Raw genomic sequence first — 24,520 nt, 5'->3', positions numbered from 1 at the left:
GTGAGTTTCGAAAGTGGACGAACAAAAACTGATTCTGCAGTGCAGTGCATGGTGAGGGCGCTCTCAAGGATTACAACACCATAAACTGGGTAAGTCCACGAAATTAAAGAGCATTTCGTTGACAAAATTATTTTCATTTAAAATATTAGACAGGTTTTGAACCAAGGTCCTTCGAGAAAAGTCTGTTTACGACATTTTGGCCCTATCGAGCCGGATCAGCTTTAAATATCTATCATTAATTTTCAGAAAATTTTTATTCAGTTTAGTGCGGCCATTTTGAACGTTGCTGAAATCCCCCTTTAAAATTACACATTCTTCATTTCAATTGTCGCGCACATATTGTCGTCAAACCGAAAGCGTGCGCGATTTTTATTTGTGGAATCGGTCTTTCAGATCATATCTCTGCCTCATTTGCGTGTCGACAATCACGGAGTCATCTGCTCTTCATTCGTCAAACGCTCTTTACATTCATCTGCTTTGTTTACGTTGATTGAAATAACCAAAAAATTGCCATCTAATTGAACAACTCACTTAAATAAGGTTTTATCTGGAATTATTAGAATAATCATTTCACATACGTCTACACGTAAGAAATTATTCAACTATGCAGTTTTTTAAGATTTCCATTCCTTTTTTGTCTTGAAATTATATTGAGATTTGCGGTTGGGAATCTGAACGTGCGTCGTTGTTATTGATTATTTTGCTCAATTGATTGTGTTGAAAGATCTCAACGTATTTTCGTCTTCTTCTCTTCTTTCTCTTTTCTTAAGACTTAGTCTTGTTTCTTCCACTATTCAGCCTCCTGGGAAACAGATGTCCAGCTTTCGTCCCATCTCTTCGGAGGTCGGCCGGGGGGTCTCCGTGAATTTGGTCTTCCATCCTTTGCCCATTTTGCCCATCGATCTTCCGTCATCCTGTCGACGTGGTCTCTCCAATAACGTCGTCTCGATCTCGTGAATCGGACTACGTCCTGAATGTTCAGATCTTCCCTTATAGCGTCACTCCTTATTTGGTCTCTTAAGCTCACTCCTTTTATAGTTCTCAACGTTTTCATCTCAGCTACCCTCATCATGTTCTTTGTTTTTGCTGTATCCGCTCGAGTTTCCACTGCATATGTAAGTATTGGTCTTACGACTGTTTTGTATATGCGGACTTTACTATCGGTAGATATACAGGGTGTCCCGTAAAGACCACGTCAAACGAAAACGGAAAGTAGATCAGAATGTGCTCTACCTGATGTGAAAAAATTGTTCTCATGAAAGTCTCACAGTTTTCGAGATATTTGATGTTTTATGAAAGTGTTGAATTTTTTCACTTAAAATGCTTTCTCTCTTGCGGAAGCTACAATTAAATACTTTTCGAATCAGTTTTTTTTCCGTAAATTTTGTTGAATGATTACTTCACTTCATGCAATGAAAAATACCACAAAATATTATACAGGGATTCTGAAAAAAAAAATTAAAATTCATGTTCTGAAGGAAGTGTTTTTTTGTGCTGAATTCTATCTGACGTGATATAAAAAAAAGACACTAGACCTTTTCTGCATATTACGTTAAAAAGTTGCCTATTTTGTGAGGATTCCGAAAAGGTAAAATACAGGTGATAACCTTCTTCACGAAAAAAGATATTTGAATGTTTATCGAAAATGGAGCATTTCTGTGAAAAACTGATTTTGTCACCTTTTCCACAAATTCTTTCATTTTGCAGATTCTGCTGAGACATATTGAATGATTCTCTTGAAAAATGTCAACGTTGAATTTCTCAATATACAGTGGCTGTTTCTTCTTTATGGGAATGGCTTTGAAGCGGTATTTGCACAGCACTAAGCCGTGGTCTGTGCCAACATTTGCTGACGTAAGTGTTCGCACGTCGAGTAATTGACTTGGATGTACTGTTCTATTAGTGATAATATAGTCGATCATTGAATTTTGGTCTCTTTTATTACCGAAGGTATATTTTTGTTGGATTTTGTGTTTAAAGAATGTATTATTTATTCGTAATTCGTTCTGCGCGCATAGTGTTATAAGCATTTCTCCATTGTTGTTGATAACATCTTCATTAAATCTTTGCATAACACCCGGCAGAACTGTATTACCAATCCTAGAGTTGAAGTCTCCCATTATAAAGATCTTCGATTTTTTAGGTATTTCATCTATTACCTGCTGTAGTTCTTCGAAAAAGGCAGTTTTCTCTTCATTAGGTCTGTTTACATCCGGTGCATATATGCTTATGAAGTACGTTCTCGTTGTTTCGTCTTTGAGGGCAATGTACATGATATTACTATTTATGTATTGCACTTCATCGATATGGTCTTCAAATTTATCGTGTATTAGGATCCCCACTCCGGCTTGGGCTCTCTGGTGTTGCTCTCTTCCGCTGTAGAATAGTATATGGTGTTGGTATCTTATGTTGCCTTTTCCTTTCTTCTTCAGCTCAGATAGTGCACATATCTCGATATTATGTTTGTTCACCTCCATCATAACCTCCTGTTCCCTGCCGTTCCATGATGTTATGTTCCAACTTCCAATTCGTAATTTTCGCGATTTCCATAGTCGTTTTTTCCTTTGTCTAGCAGTGTCGTTATCCCATAAAATCCGTCCGGTTTCCGAGGCTCGATTAGTAGTACTTTGAGCATCGAATCTCTTTTACAGTGGGTAGGTTGCTAACCTTGCCCACCAACTGTCCTCCTTTCCCCGGGCTTGAGACCGGCTGCAGTGCCCTTGAAGCTACTCAATCCACCCCAGGACGCTGCAGGCGGAGTATTTTCGTCGATTAGTCATTTATTTTGGTTGAATTCTAACTATTTCGAATAATGTCGGAAATTAAGAAGTTAATGCTGAAACGAAGAACACCTTTGAATAGATTGAAGGAAATTTATGAGTATGGTGTGAGTTGTTCGCATGATCAATTCTATGAACAAAATTTTACTGCTAGGACAGATTTTGTGGAGGCTATATATGAGGAATTCCAAGATTTTCACAATCAAATAATTTCTTTAATTGCCCACGATGCACAATTTGATGAGGAAGATGAGATCAGAGTTTTGGCGGATAAATATGTGTATGGAATTAGAAGTAGGAAATTGGAGTTATCTCTTAAAGACTCTAATAATGCTACCTCTCAGTCCAATAGTCACCCCAATAACCCTATTTCGGGCAATGGCTCAAGAGGAAAATTGCCCAAAATTACTTTGCCGGTTTTTGAAGGTAACCTAAAAATGTGGCCTTCGTATTTCGATTTGTTTAACAGCATCATTCATAATAATTCGAGTTTGAGCAAGATTGAAAAATTTCATTATTTGTTGACATCCTTGAGAAACGAACCTTTCAATTTACTAAAAGCTATTTCTATGGTCGAGGACAATTATCAAGTAGCGTATGATGCACTCACTAGTAGATATCAGAACAGACGTTTTCTAGCCACAACCTATATTAATGAAATTTACATGGCTCAACCTTTACAGAAACCTTCTTCTAAGGAGTTAAGGCATTTACTAGATATATTTTCAGAAAACCTTGCTGCACTCAATGTTTTAAAATTTGACACGGATTCATGGGATTTCGTAATGTTTAATATTTTGTTACAAAAATTGGATGCCAAAACTAGAACCGATTTTGAGCTTGAGCATAGCACGACAGATATGCCTACATATAAAAATCTCAACACTTTTCTAACTAATCATTGCAAGGCTTCAGAATCTGTACAATGTATGATGCCATCAGCATCATCAATACTTTCGAAACACAAAGGTACAACACCTCAGGTTACCACTACGGATAAAAATAAAGGCTCTCTCTTCCAGAGGTCTTCAACGACTTCAGCTTATCTAACTTCTTCTGGCGATCAGCAAAAATGTATAGTTTGCTCAGCTTCACACGCTTCACATAGATGCCACGTTTTTGGTGGGTGGAAAATGTTGTAAACAACCTAATTTTATTTTGTTTTCCTTAATTTAAATTTCGGGTTTATTTCACATGCGAAATGCTCAATTTTTTTTGTGGACCGAAGCAGGTGCGATACGCAAGGCCAGGAGAACAGTCAGTAGTTTTCAAGATCGAGTGCGAGAACAGACAGCTATTAACGGCTTTTGCGATTTAAAATTACAAAAAAAAAACATCCTTCAGTTATCACTGGTTGTGAGAGTTTCGAAAGTGGACGAACAAAAACTGATTCTGCAGTGCATGGTGAGAACGCTCTCAAGGATTACGACACCATAAACTGGGTGAGTCCACGAAATTAAAGAGCATTTCGTTGACAGAATTATTTTCATTTGAAATATTAGAAAGGTTTTGAACCAAGGTCCTTCGAGAAAAGTCTGTTTACGACAATAGTTGAATTCAGTCTTCTATTTAAGTGATGTATATGTAAATCCCATTCCAACTAAGAATCTCCATGAACACCAAGGAACTTGGTGGATTCTGAAATGTTTACTTGATTTCATTTGGCAATTGGAGTTTTGATCGTGAAGAGTGAAAATTATACATTCTGTTCTTTCGGCATTCTATTTAAGACTGTTTGATGTGTATCAGTTTTCAACACTTAAAAAGGCATTATTTAATTCTCCTTTCAACTGAAATGTATTACGTAATATCTTAGATCTTGATAATATTCGTGTCATCAACATACATGATTCAACAATTGGTCAATATTGCACGGTAAGTCATTCATATACACTGCGCAAAAAAATTAACGCACATTCTGAAAATCTCAATTTTAATGAAAGTTAACTCTACATTGACTTTATAACTTATTTCTTATGTTCTCTCGGGAAGGTTTTGAACGAAACAAGACACATTAAATGGAAGAAAAATTCAGGATTTCACCGAATCTTATGTGAAAGAAGAGAAATGAACAATTTTCAAAATACTGAAATGCTGATAAGTGATTTAATACTTGGTATTTCCTCCCCTTGCGTTAATTACAGCTCGGCAACGACGGTTCATACTCAAAATAAGTGACCTTAAAATGTTCTGATCTAATCCTTCCCAGATTTCTCCGAGTTGGATGCCCCCAATGTATGGGGCAAATGGCACTACATGCTCTTCAAGAATGTTCCTTATATACTTATCAGCATTCATAGCTCCATTATCAACGACCACTAGGTCTGTGCGAGCAGTCAAAGATATTCCACCCATACCATAGTCGATCCTCCCCCGAAACCAGTAGTATTCAGGAAATTGCATATCTTTCATATGGACGTCTGTATACAAGGGAACGTCGATCACAATGGTAGAGGCAGAATCTAGACTCATCTGTGAAGAGAACTCTTTCCAAATCAGCCTCTTCCCAATGGATATGCTCTCTCGCAAAATCCAAACGCGCCCTTCGATGGGCTGGGGTAAGAGCTGGGCCTCTTGCCGCGACACGAGGCCTTAAATCATTTTCTCTGAGGCGATTTCTTATTGTCTGAGTTCTAATTTGCACCTCATGAGTTTGCTCAAGCTGAATTTGAAGGAGGCGAGCGGTTGAAAACCGTTGTCTCAACGAAGAAACTCTCAAGTAACGTTCTTGAATCTTGTTACCCGTGGTCTACCCTGTCCTGGTCTTCGGACATTCATACCTGTCTCCCTTAATCGCTGCAACATTCTGGACAGACTTGTATGGGAAACTCCAAACCTTTCTGCAATTCTTGTGTATGTCCACCCTTCTTCTCGCAAAACTACCGCTTGGGCGCATTCCTCTTGGGTCAAATTGCGTGTTTCGCGTTGCATAGCGATCGGGTGTAGAAAATCAAACGAAAGAAAAACTATTGATCGAGAACAACTGATTTTAGAATGGAGCCAATACATTCAAAATCTGATAATATCATCTTTTTTTATTCTTGCTGTGAAAAAACATCTGTATTGAAGAAAACCGTTGAAAGTGGATAACATATGCATTCATAATTCTGATAAAAATAATTATCATTGAGAACACCTTCAGTTGTAGAATAAATTTGAGATTTCCATAATGTGCGTAAATTTTTTTGCGCAGTGTAAATATAAACAATAAGGACATAAAATGCTACCTTGAACTACCCCATTAAGGATATCTTCCTCTTCAGAAATAAAGCTTTTATCATTGATAGTAATAGTATACTTTTTGCCTTCGCTCTTGTAGGATGCACTCTATGAGTTTCAATTGATTATTCCTTATACCATATGCTGCAAGTTTACTTAATAATATACTATGGTCTACAGGATCAAAAGCTTTGGAAATGTCTAGAAAAAGGCAAACTGGAACTTCTCCCTTTTTAATTGTTACAATAACAGTTCGAGTCAGCTCAAAAATTGTTGTACTTGTACTCTTTTCATTTATGAAACCGTGTTGAGCTGAGTGAAGAATATCATGTTTCTTGAAAAAATTAATTAGGCGATCAGAAAGAATTTTTTCAAAGATTTCAGCAAAGGTTCTCAAAATATTAATAGGTCGGTAATTGTTAAGATCGTCAACACAGCCAGATTTATATAGCAGTTTTATCATTGAAAGCTTTAATACAGATGTAAAAATACCAGTAATAAATGCACAATTCATAATATCGTCGTTAAAACCCGAAAAATGTGTAACTCCATTTTAGCTGATTTGACAGGAGAGACAAAAAACTTTTTATTATTACCCGTACTCCCTTAATATTTACCTTTGTTTTCACAGCAAACCAGCACTATTTTTCCACTACTTCTTATGTTATCCACTGATGTGATGTGCATATATGCACTGACGCCGTGCTAGTGTAAGGGAGGTACACGTATTTCTTTTAAACAATTTCAAGCACGGAGATACACATTATTCTATTTTGCGCGGGAAAAATATTTAACTGTTCGATGGAACTACACAAATTTCTGAGCATGTAGATGTTGAAAACCGCTAAGGGATGGCATCAAAATCTCTTTTTTGATTAAATTGGGAGTTACACATTTTTCGGGTTTTAACGACGATATGCTTGATTGGCTCAACAATAAAGTGAATAGCCTTTTTATTACAATACTAGGAATCTGATCTAAGCCTGATGAAGATGACTTTTTCAAATGTTTTACCACATTAAGAATTTCACTAGATTCAATATCAAAAACAAAAAACGACTTGTCTAGATATTTCAACCCACCTCCAAAAGATGGCGATATATAAGTTGCTTCACTGAATTAGATAAAAGCAGTTTCATCAAATTGGTTGGTATTGTATTCGACAGTAACCACTTTATATTCAACAATATTTATTACAGACAGTTGGATGGAACAGCAATGGGATGCCGTGCCAGTCGTAATTTTGCTGAATTAGCTATGTTGGAGGTATTCGAATGTTTCAGGTGAGCTGAATATTGACATCCCTATCATCAAAATATATTTTGATTTCTACTCGTACCTGAAGACCGCATTGAGTCAACACATAATCTTTTCAACTCATTCCATGAAAAACTATAATTCACTATAGAGATAGAAAATAACTAGTAAGCCCAGCGATCTATTTTTTTCGATGGATCCATCTTTTACCACCACCTCAATAAAAAAACGTCATAAGCGAAAATAAGATCAATCAATCAAATCAACCCGATTTATACACTGTAGTGTTTACCCCCGTCCATCCAGTTTCAAGAATGACTATTCCACCACGGTCAATACCGTATGTCTTATATCAATGCTGCAGTCTGTTAATTTTTTCTCTTATTTAGAATAGAATGCCGAAGCGAATAATAAGTTATATGCAAGGAGAGATGGAGTGACTTCTTACCAAGGATTATGAATTAGGGGTTATAATCTACAACTTCATACGTTTTTTTTTCTATTCAGAATATTTTACGGATTTCTACTCCGGAAGAAATAACAGTTCAAAATAGACGGTCAGAAAAATTGATGGATAGAGTAAATAGAGGAATGAATAACTATCCTAATATAAGTTTTTTTCTCATACGGAAAGCCCCAGTGTCCCAGCTCCAACGATTATAATGAAGCATCACTATTCTGTAGACGATGGAGAGCATGTTTCTCATATTTTTTCGAATGTGTAAAACAGGTGGCCAATAAAATTGATGATAAATGTATCAGATTTACTCAAAAGAAATAATATTTCTTTCTGACATCCTACGATCGATAGTATGTTCCTCGTTTTTGTCTTGAAAATGTAAAATGGCCAAGAAATTTATTTCCCCATGCACCCATTCCATCAATTTTCTTGGATGGTCATTTTAAATTTTGGAAAAAAAAGAGATGCGCTCCATCGTAAAGAGAATAACCATTCATTTTCATCGTTGAAGGTGGTTTTTCTGAGTATATGGTGATACATTCCTTTAAGCACCAATTTTCTGGGCCGGCCATTTTGAACTTGAAGAAGGAGGGATATGCGCTTTATCGAAGACTGAATAGTTCATTTTGATCCTCGGAGCTGTACTATGAACAAAAAATTATGTTTGGGATATTTTAGTCCTCCTTCTGGACAGGGAATCCTTAAAACATTCTGAATAGAAAAAAATCGGTTCACTTGATCGTTGCGGGTGGCGTTCTATTCTAGGACTGTCAGAATGAAGAAAATTTTTTTTGAGTACATTCTGATACATTCCTCTAACCACCAATTTTTTTGGCCGGCTATTCTGAACTTGAAAAATGAGGAATAGGCGCTTCATCGTAATTCTACTGAATACTTCATCTATTCAGTCTACTTCATCTGTTCAGTCTACTGAATAGTTCATTTTGATCCTCGAAGCTGTAGTATGAACAAAAAAATTATACATTCTTATACATCCCTCTATACACCAATTTTCTTGGACGGTAATTCTGAACTTAAAAAACAGGAAAAATATGAGCGTCATCGTAGTATGAAAATCAATAACGAAATCATGGATTATAAAACATGATCCATAATCCTTGGTATGAAATGAGTCTTTTCCTTGCTTGAGCTTAGCTTCGCCATACTATTATGAATAAGGGGAAATAAATACCGACTGCAGCATTGATATAAGAGATCGGCCGGGAGCAAAAATACGATTGATGATTACTTGAGGGAATAATATTAATTCGAGGAGGATCATACGTTGTATGTATGAAAACAAATATGGTTCCATCAGGACCATTGTCTTAATCATGAATCAATTCGGAATGTTGGAATGTTAGAACATTACAGTTTAAATATTCCATGAGCTGTGATTTTCAACATCAATGCATTTTAGATTTCAGGATACAGAATATTTCATTACAATGAATAATTTTCCTTAGATAGATTTTCCTTGAACAGCTTTTTCTTAGACACCTGAAAACTTCCACCTGAGAGTGCATAAACCCTTTACTTACTCAAGATGTTTCTAAATCTTCCTTCATAAAGTAAGTCAATTCAATTGTTTACGAAAATGAACATAACCTCTCAATGTAGTAATTTTGAAAGATCCTCATTTTGAACTTACTGTACATAACTGGCATGGGGAAAAATTGTTGGACGGTGAAAATAAGAATGAGTCGAAGTTGATATTATTGCAGTTTTAGATCTAACTGAAATATAAAAGTACAAATCTGGATCAGCTGATGACTGAAGTTAGGTACATAGATAGGTCACTCGACTCGAGTGATAAGAAACGGCAACAGGCCCCGGGTGAAGCTGGATGCGTTTACATTCGTGTTGAAAAATCTCGAATTTCTGAACCTTTTTTCTCGTATTTCCTATCTGTTTTCCGAGTCGAGAGTAGTACGCGCCTATGCTCCGGTTATTCGTCTTTCGTTTCGCATTTTTCGCGGACACGGACGTGCGGCGGATTTCGAAGAAACAGAGAATTCCCGAACCTCCAAATCAGCTGATTTTCCCTCTTACCTCTCCCACTCAGTGCTTACGAAATTAGTAGTACGAGATAACAGCCTCCTTTTTCTCGATATTATGGTGATAAGGGAAGACAATAAACTTATCCCAGATTGGTATGCAAAACCATCTAAATCTGGCAGATGTCGTAACTTTCTTTTCAATCACAGCTTTAAACAAAAGAAAAATGTAGATAGCAATAAAATTCAAAGAGCTGTATCACTAAGCCATAAAAAAATCGAAGAGGAGAACATTATAAAAATAACCAACATACTTCTGAGCAACAACTACACCCCTTACTATAACAAAAAGGCAATAAATAACTACAGGCAAAAACAAGATCAATTTTGCCTTGTCAACAATGACGGGAGCGTCAATACAAAAGCCTACACAACGAATAACATGCACATTGGCTCACATCCTAGGATGACTGCAAAGTCAAAATATTTCAAGCTTGCGTTTTTCCCTAGATTATCCTATAGATTGTAGAACATTTTCAAAGAATTTAGTTGCAAGACCTCATTCTACAACTTTTCTTTTTGTAGCAGGGGGAAAATCTGCAAGTCAGACGAACCATCCTCTCCTGAGGGGGAACAAGTGTGGGGATTCTCACTCTCCTGAGCTTGAGACCCACTAAAAACCCTTAACTGTATGGTGATCGTTCATGTATAAGCATACACTGCGTATCGCTGTTATTAAAGTTACCCTAGCTTGGTGAATTTTGAAGATTTTTCTGTCTGAGTGTCGAATTCCGTTAGGTAGCATTTCAAAAAGGTGAATTACATCTAACTTTCATCCATTATTTTCGTTCTTCCGTCACGATGACTGTTTGTAAACACTGTATGCAGGCGATTAAAAGATCTCCATTTGTTAACTGTGGGAGATGCCTTGATCATTATCACGCAAATGGTACATGTAGTGATATCAACAAGACGCAGGAGTCTGTTATCAGGAACCTACCTGGGACCGGGTGGACTTGCGTTTCTTGTCGGAATTCCTCGCCACATAAGACGAACACCGTTCCTCCGATAACCGCTGAAGAGGCGGACGACGGGCAACGTGTACAGGATGGTCTTTCTGTTTCTATGGTCAGGTTGACATCGGTGATTGAGGATCTGCGGCACGCCGTCGATTTCTGTTGTAACAAGATTACTGATTTTGAGGAGAAATTGAACAAGTTCAGTGCGGTTAGTGCTAAGGTGAACAAACTTGAAAAAGAAAATACTATCTTGAAGCAGGAGGTTACCAGTCTCAGTCACAGGCTCAACATGATGGATCAGAATGGTAGGTCGAATAATTTGGAGATACAGAATCTGCCCGAGGTTCCGAGGGAGAAACTGATCGAAGTTCTGTAAAGAAAGTTCATCTTCAGACGAAGAGACCGCAAAAAAAGCTACGGAGTTGCATAAAAAAGATAAATTTCCACCCATCACGACGATGAGTACAGCCGATTGGGTAGAGATCTCAAAAGCTCTCTACATGAAGAAATTCAGCTACAACAGAGCAACCGTCGTAAAAGACGGAATCAGGATCGTAGCCTCGACTGTGGACGATTACAGGAACATTACGGAATATTTTGACCAGATTGGTAGGGAGTACTTCACCTACCAGATGGAGGAAGAGAAAAAGATCTACGCAGTCATAAAGCATCTCCCAATAGATGCTGACGTAGATATAATCAAAAATTATCCAAAGGTTCAAGGAATCCATGACGCCGAGGTGTCCAGAATGACATCCAATAAAACCAAAAAGTTTATACCCTTATACCTGGTTAAAACTCAGAGAAAGGAGATTTTCGAAATAAGACGCCTCTACAATCTCTGCATTGTAGCGGAATCAAAAAGAAAGGCAGAAAATCCAAGCCAATGCCTCAGATGCCAGAGGTACGGACATGCCCAAAACAAGTGTTCTTTTCCATACAGATGCGTCAAATGTTTGGGCAATCATTGCACAAAAGATTGCGAACTTACCAGAAAAGGTAAGGAGAGAAATGCCATATGCGTTCTGTACGGTGAAGAAGGCCATCCAGCAAGCTACAAAGGATGTAGCGAATTCAAATTAGTGACAAGGAAGAGGAAAACAGGCCAGAAATCGGCTCAGCAGAGCACGATTCCGCAAAAAGTCCAGGAGAAAAAGAAGCCCACCCTCTCTAGAGTAGACGACAAGAAAAAAGAAGTACCTAAACCAGTACAGAAGAAGGAGCAACCGAAAATGCCCCAAGCTAAACCCACGATCAACAAAACAAAAGAAAACAGAAAAGTCTCTGAATCCGCCGACGATTTAGACACTTTCACTGAAAAAATTTTCAACACAATCATGTTGAAAATTGAAAGAGAGATGGAGAAAAAACTCCAAGGAATGTTCAGTAAACTGAAATCATGAAACATACAACTAGGAAAAATTCCCTTAAAATAGTCTCCTGGAACATAAACGGGGTCAGAACTCGAAAATCCGAGATAGAAGAAATATTATCAGAGAGAAAACCTGATATTATAGCCTTACAATAAACAAGAATACAACCAAATACGCGATTGAACATCATGAATTATGAGATATATAGATGTGACAGAATCGCAAACACTGGAGGAGGTGTTGCCTTACTGGTTAGACGAGATCTGAAACACTATTTTAAAGGAAGATCTGAAGAGTCACAAATAGAAACAGTGACGATTGTTGCTGAAATAAATCGACAGAGTCGAAATCACATCGGCATATAAAAGACCCCCAAATAACTTATTGGAAGAAGAGATCAACAACTTACTAGATGAAACAAACCCGAAAATCTGCATCGGAGATTTTAATTGCAAAGCTCCAGAATGGAACAGCAGGATGGAAAACAGAAATGGCAGAAAACTGAAAGATCTCGCTGAAACACAGGAAGCTATCGTTATTGGACCTGAAGAACCAACCTACCTAGCATTCGGAAATGGATTACCATATATGATTTATATCGCAATTATGAAAAATATCACTAGAGAATTCTCGATAGAGACCTTGTGGGACGGAACCTCTAACCACAACCCCATCGAATTAACAATAGGAGAAAGGCCAAGAAAACTAATGCAAACAAGAGAATACTCCAATTAGCCTAAATATAGCGATCTGATACAATCGGAGGTAACATAAATACCCACAATCAACACATTGGAAGACTATTCATAAACTTTTTAGGGTTTTCACTCCCAATCTCTGAAACAAAATCAATTAAAAATGAAATCAACGATGTGTTCCTGCGTAAATTCTTGCACTAATTTGTCAGGAGCAAATTAACTAGAAAAAATTGTTGCCTGACAATGAACTCAAAATAAATAACGTTGAAATTATAATTCTAAGTTGTAACGTTTCGGAGTCTATATCAGACTCCTTCATCAGACGAAAAATCTATTTTTGAAAATCTTCTGAATTGTGGCTTTTGTTTGACATTAATTGTCAACACACAGAAACAGAGACTGCATAGAAACGTTGATTCATTTAATTTTGAAATTACCGGATGACAGTTCCTTCTTTAGTAAATTGATCCAAATATGATCTATTCCTACCGAACAATTTGCCAAATTATTATCTTGATCTAATAGAATACACGTAGACTCTTTAATTTTTCGTTTAAAATGGTCTGGTTCCGTCATTAAAATTTTAGTGTTGTCCCAATCCATCATGTGGTCTCCCGTATTAGAACAAATGTGATCTGCGATTTGTGATCGATTAATTTCTCTATTTTTAATATTAATTTTATGTTCGCGTTTTCTTATTTCTAGAGGTCTGGACGTTTCACCTGTATAAGTTTTACCACAAATACAGGGTATGTTGTAAATACAACATTGTCAGGCAACAATTTTTTCTAGTTAATGTGCTCCTGACAAATTAGTGCAAGAATTTACGCAGGAGCAAATCGTTGATTTCATTTTTAATTGATTTTGTTTCAGAGATTGGGAGTGAAAACCCTAAAAAGTTTATGAAGAGATGCAGAATCCTCCCAGAATAAATTTCAATCGACATCGGAAGACCTTGAAAGTGCAGTTGATAAACTAGAAACGAGCACACAGAAAATAACGAGACCAGCACCGATACATCCACACGGTGATACACCCAGAGAAATCAAAGATCTCATCAGGGAAAATCGGAGACTAAGAAAAACATACAGGCTCAACAAAACAGATATAAATAAGAGAAATCTAAACCGACACAGCCAAGTTCTAAAAAATGCCCTGAAGGACATGAGGAAAAAAGGTGGAACAAAAGAGTTCAAGAACTAAATACTATCGATCATTCTGCATGGAAAATGCAAAAATGTCTGAGAAGAGAAAAGACTAAAATACCACCTCTCCACGGAGAAAGAGGAATGGCATATACGAATATCGATAAAGCAGAAGCACTGGCGGACTCGATCGAAAGAAAATCGAGAATAAATTACAGACCTGATGAAGATAATGATGATCTGGAAGAACTAGTTGAGAACAACGAAGAAGAAATGGACGAACCACCAGTAGACGACAAAATAGAAAAACCAACATCCCCATTCGAAATAAAGGAGATATTCAGAAGCTTGAAAAATAGAAAAGCTCCCGGAAGTGATAAAATAACGAATGCTTTGTTGAAGAAATTACCTAGAAAAGGTATAGCTGCTCTCACAAATATTGCAAACGGTATATTGAGGACTGAACACTATCCGAAAAAGTGGAAAACTGCAGAAGTCATAGTGTTCAACAAACCAGGCAAAGATAAAAAATTCCCCCAAAACTACAGGCCGATATGATTTTTGTACGCCCTAGGAAAATTAGTAGAAAGTGTAATCGCTAGGAGGCTTATGCCGCCCACAGACTTCGTTCTTTTCCATCCGTTCGAATCGCCGCGATTTGAACCGTCGTTCCAAAAACGCCAAAAACCGATGTGTGTGGTGAAAAACCGACGATTCGGAACGACGGTTTTTCACCACAGACATCGGTTTTTGGCGTTTTTGGAATGACGGTTCGAATCACGGCGATTCGAACGGATGGAAAAGAACGAAGTCTGTGGGCGGCATTACAGAAGAAACTGAAAATATGAATCTCATTCCAGCAGAGCGATTCGGATTCAGAAGACATCACTCAACAGAACAGCAATTACTGAGACTCACAGAATACATAACAGAAGGATTCCAAAATAAACAAGCAACTGGTTTTGTACTACTAGATGTCGCCAGAGCATTCGACAGAGTATGGCATGAAGGATTGATTTACAAAATGAGATATGCTGGATATTCAATCAAACTGTGCAAGTTGATTAGGAATTATTTGAGGAACAGAAGATTCTACGTGAAAGTGGAAGGAGAAAACTCCACAACCAGATATATGGAAGCAGGGGTGCCTCAAGGGTCAGTACTTGGGCCGTTACTGTATAACATATATATTCACGATATACCAAAATCTCCAAGGACTATGCTGACAGCATATGCCGACGACACGGGAATCGTAATGCGACATCGCAAGCCAGAAATCATAGAAGGAAAATTACAAGAAGCTATGGATGAAATAATTGACTGGTGTATTAAATGGAAAATAAAGCTCAACGGACAAAAGAGCCAAGCGATATTACTGCAAAAGAGGAGACTGAGAACTACAACAAATCTAGAGGTAGATGGAGAAGAAATCGAATGGAAAAACGAAGCGAAATATTTAGGTATCACCCTAGACAAAGGTCTAACTTGGAAAAGCCATATCAAACAAGCCGCTGACAAAACCAAGGCAGCGATGAATATGCTCTACCCGCTGATAGGTAGAAAGAGCCATATGTTAAATGAGACAAAATTGAAAATAATCAAAGCCGTTGCTAGACCGCAACTGACTTATGGATCAGGTGCTTGGGAATTCGCGGCAAAGAGCCATATACAAAGAATTCAGAAAACAGAAAACAAGCTAGTACGATGTGCCATAGATGCGCCTTGGTTTGTCAGGAACAAACAGATATATCTAGAGTTGAAGTGGGAAACCATCACCGAATTTATGAAGGGGAAAGCTTATTAAAACTATACTAAGAAGAGATATCCGAAATGGACGAACATGAAAACCCTAGCACGACAATGTGCAAGAAGAAATTAACCGATCAAGGGATAAATGGTTTATAGGCAAATGCCCGGAACCAAAAAAGCAGGTTAGGTTTAGTGAGTCGCAAACTCGGAAGAGTGAGTAACCCCACAGTGTACCCTAGAAATGGGTTTCTCTGGGCGAGAGATGGAGCCCCGTGTTTTTCACGGTCGCAGATTCCCCCTGCTATAAAAAAAAATGAACCATCCTTCCTGTGCTGCACTCTCCGCAAAATGCTGTATTGAGTCAGGCCGCAAAATGCCCGCTCTAAACTAAAACGCAGTATTATGAGCGTTGAACGCCACTAAACTCAGGCCTTACCCTAACTCGAACTTGGATTCCACGCTGAACGCAAACAAGAACGCTACATCCATCGCTGTTACTGTTAAATGCTGTACTTCCATTCTTGAACACGTGTTTGACGCTTTCGCTGGACGCTCCGCCCTGCCAAACGCTACACTGCATTGTGCACTTAGGCCTCACGCTTAATTTTTTAGATAGCAATTTACCTTCAGTAAAATATTTCAACTCTATACTTTCCTCTATTGGTATGCATCAGCTAATTCGGGAGCCAACTCACATTACCCCAACTTCAGAATCTCTCATCGATGTGATTATCGGCAATGAAAACGGTATTTAACATAACATAACATATGTTAAGTATTGAACAATTACTTTTTCAGGACATCACTGGTTCGGATTTTTCGGGAATATTTCACATGGATGATGTTGATGAAAAGGTGAAATTTTTCTAGGAAACTTTTTCGGATTTATTTGATAAACATTTTCCTACTAGATCTATAAGAATCTCGAAAAAGAATGCACCGTGGATGACAGACAGAATAAGGAAATAATAAAGGAGAGAGACAGGGCTAAGGGTAATGTCAGACGCGGCGGTTTTGTCCGAGACGTTTCTTGAGAGTAGAACCGTATCGGAGAGTCGTCAATGGGTTTCAAATAGACCATGTCAGACGTAGCGGTATGAATCGCCAGGCGATTTTAAAATCGACTCGAAGGGTCGGACCACTATCCGCCTCGGTTTTTATGAGCCTTTCGTACAGTCATCAGACTGGTATGTATATGGAACATGTCAGACGCGGTGGTTTCATCGTTCTATTCACGACCTCACACCGCCTTGTATTTTGGATATAAACCGACGCGATTAAATCGACGCGTGTGACATCGACCAGACGAACGCTAGCGGAAATTGTCTCGGTCAAAACCGCCGTGTCTGACATTACCCTAAAGCAAGACATAAAAAAAAACAGAACTGAGGCAGTAAATCGAGCTAGTGAAAAGCGATTATATTTTCATTATATCACCATGAATACTTCAGTTAGCGAGCAATGGAAAGATCTCAAATCATTGGGAATATCGAATAAATCACGGTCAGATCTGAGTTTTGATGATCCTGATGCAATAAATAATTATTTTTTTAGAAAAACATCGCAAAATTCAGATAGTTCGGTAATTGCACTGAAAGCCCAAGCCAGTGCTTTAGGTGCCAAAGGTACGGAGATGCACAAAGCAAATGCTCCTCGAAGTGGAGATGCGTGAAGTGCTCAGGAAGCCATAGCCGCAATGACTGCACACTCACTAGAAAAGGTGAAGAGAGAAATGCCACATGCGTCTTATGTGGAGAAGAGGGCCATCCAGCTAGCTACAAAGGATGTAGCGAGTTCAAGTTGGTGACCAGAAAGAAGAATTCCCGAAAATCAGCTGAACAGAAAAAGAAGGTAACAAAAACAACAACTTCTGAACAAAAAATTCAGGAAGTAGCGAAGACCCAATATACAGAGCAGGAAAAGAAGAGGGAGACTTCAAAACCCGTTCAGAAAAAAGAAGAACAGAAGAAGCTTCCAATGAAACAGGCCGTGAACAGTCAACAGGAGAAGAAAAAGATATCTGAATCAGCCGATGATTTAGATATCTTCACGGAAAAAATTTTCAACAAGATAATGTTGAAAATTGATAGGGAAATGGAGAAAAACTTCAAGCATTATTTAGTAAACTGAATTAATGGACCTTACGGACATTAGGAAGAAATCCCTCAAGATAATCTCGTGGAACATAAACGGGATCAACACTCGGGAAGCCGAGATAGAAGAAATAATATCAGGGAGACAACCTGATATTATAGCCCTACAGGAAACAAGAATAAATCGGAAAAGACGACTGAATTTCATGAATCATGAAACGTATAGATGTGACAATTACAAACACCGGAGGAGGAGTAGCAATATTGGTGAGAACAGATCTGAAACACTACTTCAAAAGTAGATCCGACGAAACACAATGAGAAACAGAAACAACCACCAAACAATTTATTGGAAGAGGAGATAAAAAATATGTTGGAAGGGACAAACCCGATAAATCTGCATCGGAGATTTCAAATGTAAATCCCCATTATGGAACAGCAGAGCAGAGAATAAAAATGGCAAAAAACTCAGGGATTTCGACGAAAAACAAAATGCCATAGTGATTGGACCAGAGTTACCGATATATCTTGCTTTTGGTATAGGAATACCAAGAGAGATATCGCGATATTGAAAAATATAACTCAAGAATTCTCGATTGAAACTTTGGAGGATGGAACCTCAAACCACAATCCCGTGGAATTGACAATTGGAGAAGAACCAAGAGAAAAACCGATGGAAATAAGAGAATATACCAATTGGGCTAAATACAGCCATTTAATACAATCGGAATTAATAGAAATTCCAACAATAAGCACTCCAGACGATCTGGAATGTGCGGTTGATAAACTGGAAGAGATTATATTGAAAGCTTACGAAAAAAGCAAGAGGAAAGTGAAGAGACCATCACCATGTTATTCGCATGGCGATACACCTAAAGAAGTAAAAGATCTTATAAGAGAAAATCGCACAGAGATTCAAAAGAATATATCGGATGAATAAAAATGATCTGAATAGAGGGAACCTCAACCGCCATAGCCAAGTTCTGAAAAATGCCCTGAAAGATCTAAGAACAAGCAGATGGAACAAAAGAGTTCAAGAACTGAATACAATTGATCCTTCTGCATGGAGAATGCAAATAAGGCTACGGGGAGAAAAGACTAAAATTCCACCCCTACACGGAAAAAGGGGGATTGCGCAAACCAATACTGATAAGGCAGATGCATTGGCGGACTCGATCGAACGATAATCGAGAATCAATTACAGGATAGACGACGATAACGAAGATCTGGAAGAACTGGTTGAAGAAAATGATGAAGAAATGGATGAATTACCAGCGGCTGCTGAGATAGACAAACCAACATCGCCAAATGAAATCAGGGAAATAATCACAAGTTTGAAGAAGCGATAAAATAACGAATGTTATGTTAAAGAAATTACCTAGAAAACGTATAGCCGCTCTAACAAATATCGCAAATGGAATTATGAGGACAGAACACTACCCAGAAAAATGGAAAACAGCGGAAGTCATAGTGTTCAATAAACCATTCAAAGAGAAGAAGTTCCCACAAAACTAGAGACCGATAAGTCTACTGTCCGCATAAGGAAAAGTAGTGGAAAGAATTATAGCCACAAGGCTGAATGAAAATCTGAAACTAATATCACCAGAACAGTTCGGATTCAGAAGAGAGCATTTAACAGAGCAACAATTATTAAAGCTCACAGAATACATTACAGAGGGATTCTAAAATAAACAAGCTACAGGTCTTGTTTTACTAAACGTCGCCAGAGCATTCGACAGAGTATAGCATGAAGGATTAATATACAAGATGAGATGTGCTGGATATTCGATCAAAATATGCAAGTTGATCCGGAATTATCTCAAAAATAGAAGACTTTACGTGAAAGTGGAAGGAGAATGCTCCACAACAAGAGATATAGAGGCTGGAGTACCCCAAGGGTCAGTACTTGGGCCACTTCTGTACAACATATACATTCACGATATTTCGAAGAATCCAAGAACCATGCTAACGTTATATGCTGACGACACAGGCATAGCAACTCGACACCGCAACCCAGAAGTAATAGAACGAGTTCTACAAGAAACGATTGACGAAACAAATGACTGGTGCATAAAATGGAAAATCAAGCTCAATGGACAAAAGAGCCAAGCAATATTACTACAGAGGAGAAGACTGCGACCCACAACGAATCTAGAAATTGACGGAGAAGAAATCGACTGGAAAAATGAAGCCAAATATTTAGGAATAACGCTTGACAAAGGACTTACTTGGAAAAGTCATATCAAACAAGCAATCGACAAAACGAAAGCAGCGATGAATAGACTCTACCCTCTGATGGGAAAAAAAGCCACATGTCGAAAGAGACAAAATTGAAGATAATCAAAGCCGTTGCTAGGCCTCAACTGACTTTTGGATCATTTGCCTGGGGTTTCGCGGCAAAGAGCCATATCAAAAGAATTCAGGCCAATGAAAACAAGCTGCTACGATGTGCAATAGATGCACCTTGGTTTGTCGGGAATAGACAGATTTATAGAGACCTAAAATGGGAAACCATAACGGAATTCATGAACAGAAAAGCAGAGAACTTATTCGAAACAGCGAAAAACCATCCGAATCAAGAACTCAGGAGACTAGTGGACTACGACCCAGAGGAAGACAAAAGGAGAATGCGAATTTACCGAAGGAGACGAAGAGATCAATTAAGAAGAGATTAAAAAAACAACATAAACTTATTGAAAAATCCAATAAAGTGTTACCCTACAGAGGATAAACACATAAATCCCAGCATGATAGTGTGCGAGAAGAAAACCGACTAAGAGATGAACGGTTTATAGGCAAATGCCCGGAACCAAAATTCAAGAAGCAGTTGAGGGTTTTTATTGGGTCTCGAGCTCAGGAGAGTGAGAAACCCCGCACTTGTTTCCCTTCAGGAGAGGGTGGTTCGTCTGACTTGCAGATTTTCCCCCAGCTACACCAAAAAAAAAAAACTCGAGGAGCACAACTACACGCGTGTGTTCACGGCATCGTATCGCATTATAATATATGAGTATATACACATTATACATATCGTATGTATCTTTTTGATATCTGAAAGGATGAATAAACTACAATTACTTTTATAATTTTAGCCAAAAATAGTAGAAGTAATTTTTTACCCCTGAAAACTACTACCTCCCCCTATTCCGAAACTTATAGTGAGTTCTCTTGATTAATATGGATTCGCTTGTGATTTATAGTGAATTTTTCGACTGACCATATAATTCTAGGAATTGGTCTTCGATTTGGGTTCCTGAAATCGGTTTGGTCTTGGATTATGTTCGAAGAAAATACCTAAGTCAAAATGATGGAATGGCTCAATAAATCCTACGATCCATTGGTCGCATTCAGCGGACGAAACAGTTGCGCAACTGTTACCAAACGCTAGCGTAAACGTTCGGTGACATATGCGCTACATTCTCAACACGTTCTGGAGCGGACGCCACTTTTGGGAGCGGATTTGATTTGTGCTAGGTAGCGGTAGCGGAAAGGAGCGAAAGCTGGACTTGAACTGAGTAGGTAGTTGTTATTTAGTGTGGAAGATGCACGAGCTTGAGTTTGTTGAGGAAAATTAAATGAAAATTGATGGAAGGTAATAAAGAAGGATGTTAAATAAGTTATAGGAAATATACTAGAGCAACAAAGTAATTCGTCAGAATTCTAGGTTATGTTTTTCACAAAAAAAAACTGACTTAACCAGCACAAGGTTAACGAAACTTAAAAAATCCGTTTGTTTACGTCTTTCCTACAGACTTTTCAACTAATCAGCTGATGTTGGACTGCCTTATCCTATCTCGGCTTGCCAGCGAACGTTCAACATGTTCCCGACCGCTACCGCTACCGATGGGTAGCAGAAGCGTTTTGCGCTCCGTCCGCTGAATGCGACCATTGTCATTCCATAATTTCATAATGAAACGTATGGCATTTATTTTGATAACTTCCTGTCCATAATTGTTGCGAATTCGTTTTTTCTTCAAATTTGGATGTATAACGAACATTAATTTTGAAAAAATCATTTGTCGTAAAAAACTGAGCTTTAGCACAGTTTTGGTATAATTGGACAAGAATTAAAAATGGATCAATGACTCAAAAATGGAACATGCTATGTATTTTTCATATCATATCATTGTTGTGGATTCTTCGAGAACATAATGATTTTTTAATGAAATTATTTCGAGATACTATACTATATGTAATTGACTGTCCATCATTCGTCGGAATGCCCTTCAGCAATAAGGTCCTGTCCTTATACTTCATCCTTTTTCAATCGATAGTGTGAAATTGCACAACTTCTCGAGTATTTTGTTGTGTTCATAATCTAAAAGAAGTAACGACTGAGTTGAATTTGAAGATAAAGCCGAAATCTCGGCTTCTGCATATCGTCTTATGAATCCGATTGAAAATAAAATAATTCCGTGCCCCTTCTACAAGCCGTAACATTCTAAAAATTTCTTGAAGGTCATGAAAAATCATTGATCTCCCTCTTCAACGTATTAAATGCTAGTATAATATCCAACGCAGTTTATATTCATTTGATCAGATCAGAATCATTCGAGAATGCTAGTTGGAAAAAAACGAAAAAAATAAACACCTAATCCAATCAACAAACCTTATGTAATCCCCATTTGGATCAGCTTTCCTTCCGAATTTCACTGGACAGTAACAGTGTGAAAATTGTTGAAAGAAACTTGAACAAGACAGCCACATCCAGGTACCAGCATTAACTGACCAATCTGCATCTAATAATAATTCCTCGAACACCTGTAAATATATTTGATATTAATCATTGCATTGAGCTACTCTACAAAATATTAATAAGTAGAGTACTCTAATGTTAAGGGTACAAGTTCATTAAAACATAATCTGGTTCGAGGCTTCTTTATTTTTATTAACAATAAGACTAGAGCATAACACAATCAACTATAGGAAAAGGCTTATTAGGTCACTATTTTTATGTGAATAACACCAATAATTTTCAAAATTTGCTTTTATTGAATGGAATTCTTAATAAATTGCATGGTCGTGCCGAAGAAATAGTAGTTATTTATGGGGCTACAAAATACTTACTGGATTGAACTCAAAAACGCTCTTATTTAAAATTTCAGTGATCAAAGAGATAAAAATAGCTTGAACCAAGAATTAGTTAATTCTAGGCAAAATTTCAACGAATCCCCTCAATAATTTTATGAAAGAATTTCACATTTATTGGACATCATTTGCAATTGAATTGACCTGTGCAGTGCCGAAGATCAAGAAAGTAAAAAATTATTTTTCAAAAACCAAGCTTCAAAGACCTTCCTGGCGAGATTAAGAGATCCTATAGGTCCTATTATAAGAGCTATGAGGCCAGATTCATTAGCACAGGCGCTTCAATTCATACTTGAGGGGGACAATATCAAACACCTTCAAAAATGTAATAAATTTTCTATGCCCAAACGACTAAATCACAATAGATCTAACTATAAAACATCTTTTAACATGAATTCAAAATTTCCATCTCCCCATTTTTCGTCACTCCTGCAAGATCTATTCATTTTTCCAGTACACAAAATGCACAAAGATTTCCAAGTAGACCAATAAATTTACAACGAAACCCAAATCATGTTCCTCCCAGATTTCCACCCATTCCCAAGTATTCAAAAGACCGGCCCAAAACTAACCGACTCCAATGAATATCTCCACCATTAATACTGCTTCCAAATTCCGTCAAAATTATTCAACTCCACGCGATTTTCCGAACAGATCCCGTAATCCAGATTTTATCAGTGAGGAATTATTCAACACCGAAGATTTGAATTACGAATATATTGAATCGGAACATACTACTGAAGTAAATTTTCGGATTTTACCAACAAAAAACCCATCGACTGGATAGAATATGGTTAAAAATTCGAAAATCACCTAGCCGGTGACTGAATATCTCAATGAAGAACTGATTAATAAGGAGCAACAGGACAAAGAAAGTTTAATACAATTTTTATATCTTTCCACTTGACAAATTCTTATGACATTCAACTTCAATCATATTTCAAAATTAACAGTCATTTTCACGTAACAATGAAAATGCAAAATATAACAATCTGCAACTGCAACATCCTCTCACCTTGAGTTTATCGAACTCTGTTCAGGAAAACTCAATCCGCTACATTCCTAGTCTATGAATAGGTTTGACTTTTCTACCATAGCGGGTAGTAATTGGAAGTGATTCCGAAACTTCTTCATTATGATCTTCCTGTTTTTCTTCAGTTTTATCATGATGAGGAGTTTCTTTAAGCATTTTGCTTGTTATATATATATATATATATATATATATATATATATATATATATATATATATATATATATATATATATATATATATATATATATATATATATATATATATATATATATATATATATATATATATATATATATTTATCCAGCATACTATGTTGCGTCCATACATTGTCTTTGGGCCATACACTATTGCGTCCTGAATAATACTGCGTCCGTATACTGGACGCAGCATTGTTTTTCAAAGTTTTCTCTGGTATTTCGAGGGATTCAACGACAGGGGTGGTCGCAAATCGTGAAGGACGTCGAGAGCTACCTTTGGAACAACTATAGATTTCATTCATCTCTTGATAAAAGAGTTATTCTATGTTGAAAAACATATCTCCAGACGCAGTAAAGTGCTTCTCATGAAACCTAAAGTATATTTTTAGTTCACTCAAATTCCGCTTCGGGGGCG

The 24,520-nt window shown here is 37.5% G+C and overlaps 1 protein-coding gene across 1 annotated transcript in view; it reads right to left on the bottom strand.

Moving 5' to 3' along the window:
- The window catches only part of LOC123311009 (cryptochrome-1), a 355,836-nt gene that overhangs the window by 37,321 nt on the left and 293,995 nt on the right, over positions 1 to 24,520 (bottom strand). Inside the window, exon 6 of the mRNA XM_044894755.1 lies at positions 22,397 to 22,548. Coding sequence (XP_044750690.1) covers positions 22,397 to 22,548 — 152 coding nt within the window. The remainder of the gene's footprint in view (positions 1 to 22,396; positions 22,549 to 24,520) is intronic.

This window comes from Coccinella septempunctata, chromosome 4 (assembly GCF_907165205.1).
Source record: "Coccinella septempunctata chromosome 4, icCocSept1.1, whole genome shotgun sequence".
NCBI classification, from domain to species: Eukaryota; Metazoa; Arthropoda; class Insecta; order Coleoptera; family Coccinellidae; genus Coccinella; species Coccinella septempunctata.
Note: the sequence above shows the minus strand (reverse complement) of the source record. Positions and strands in the feature narration are given on the sequence as shown.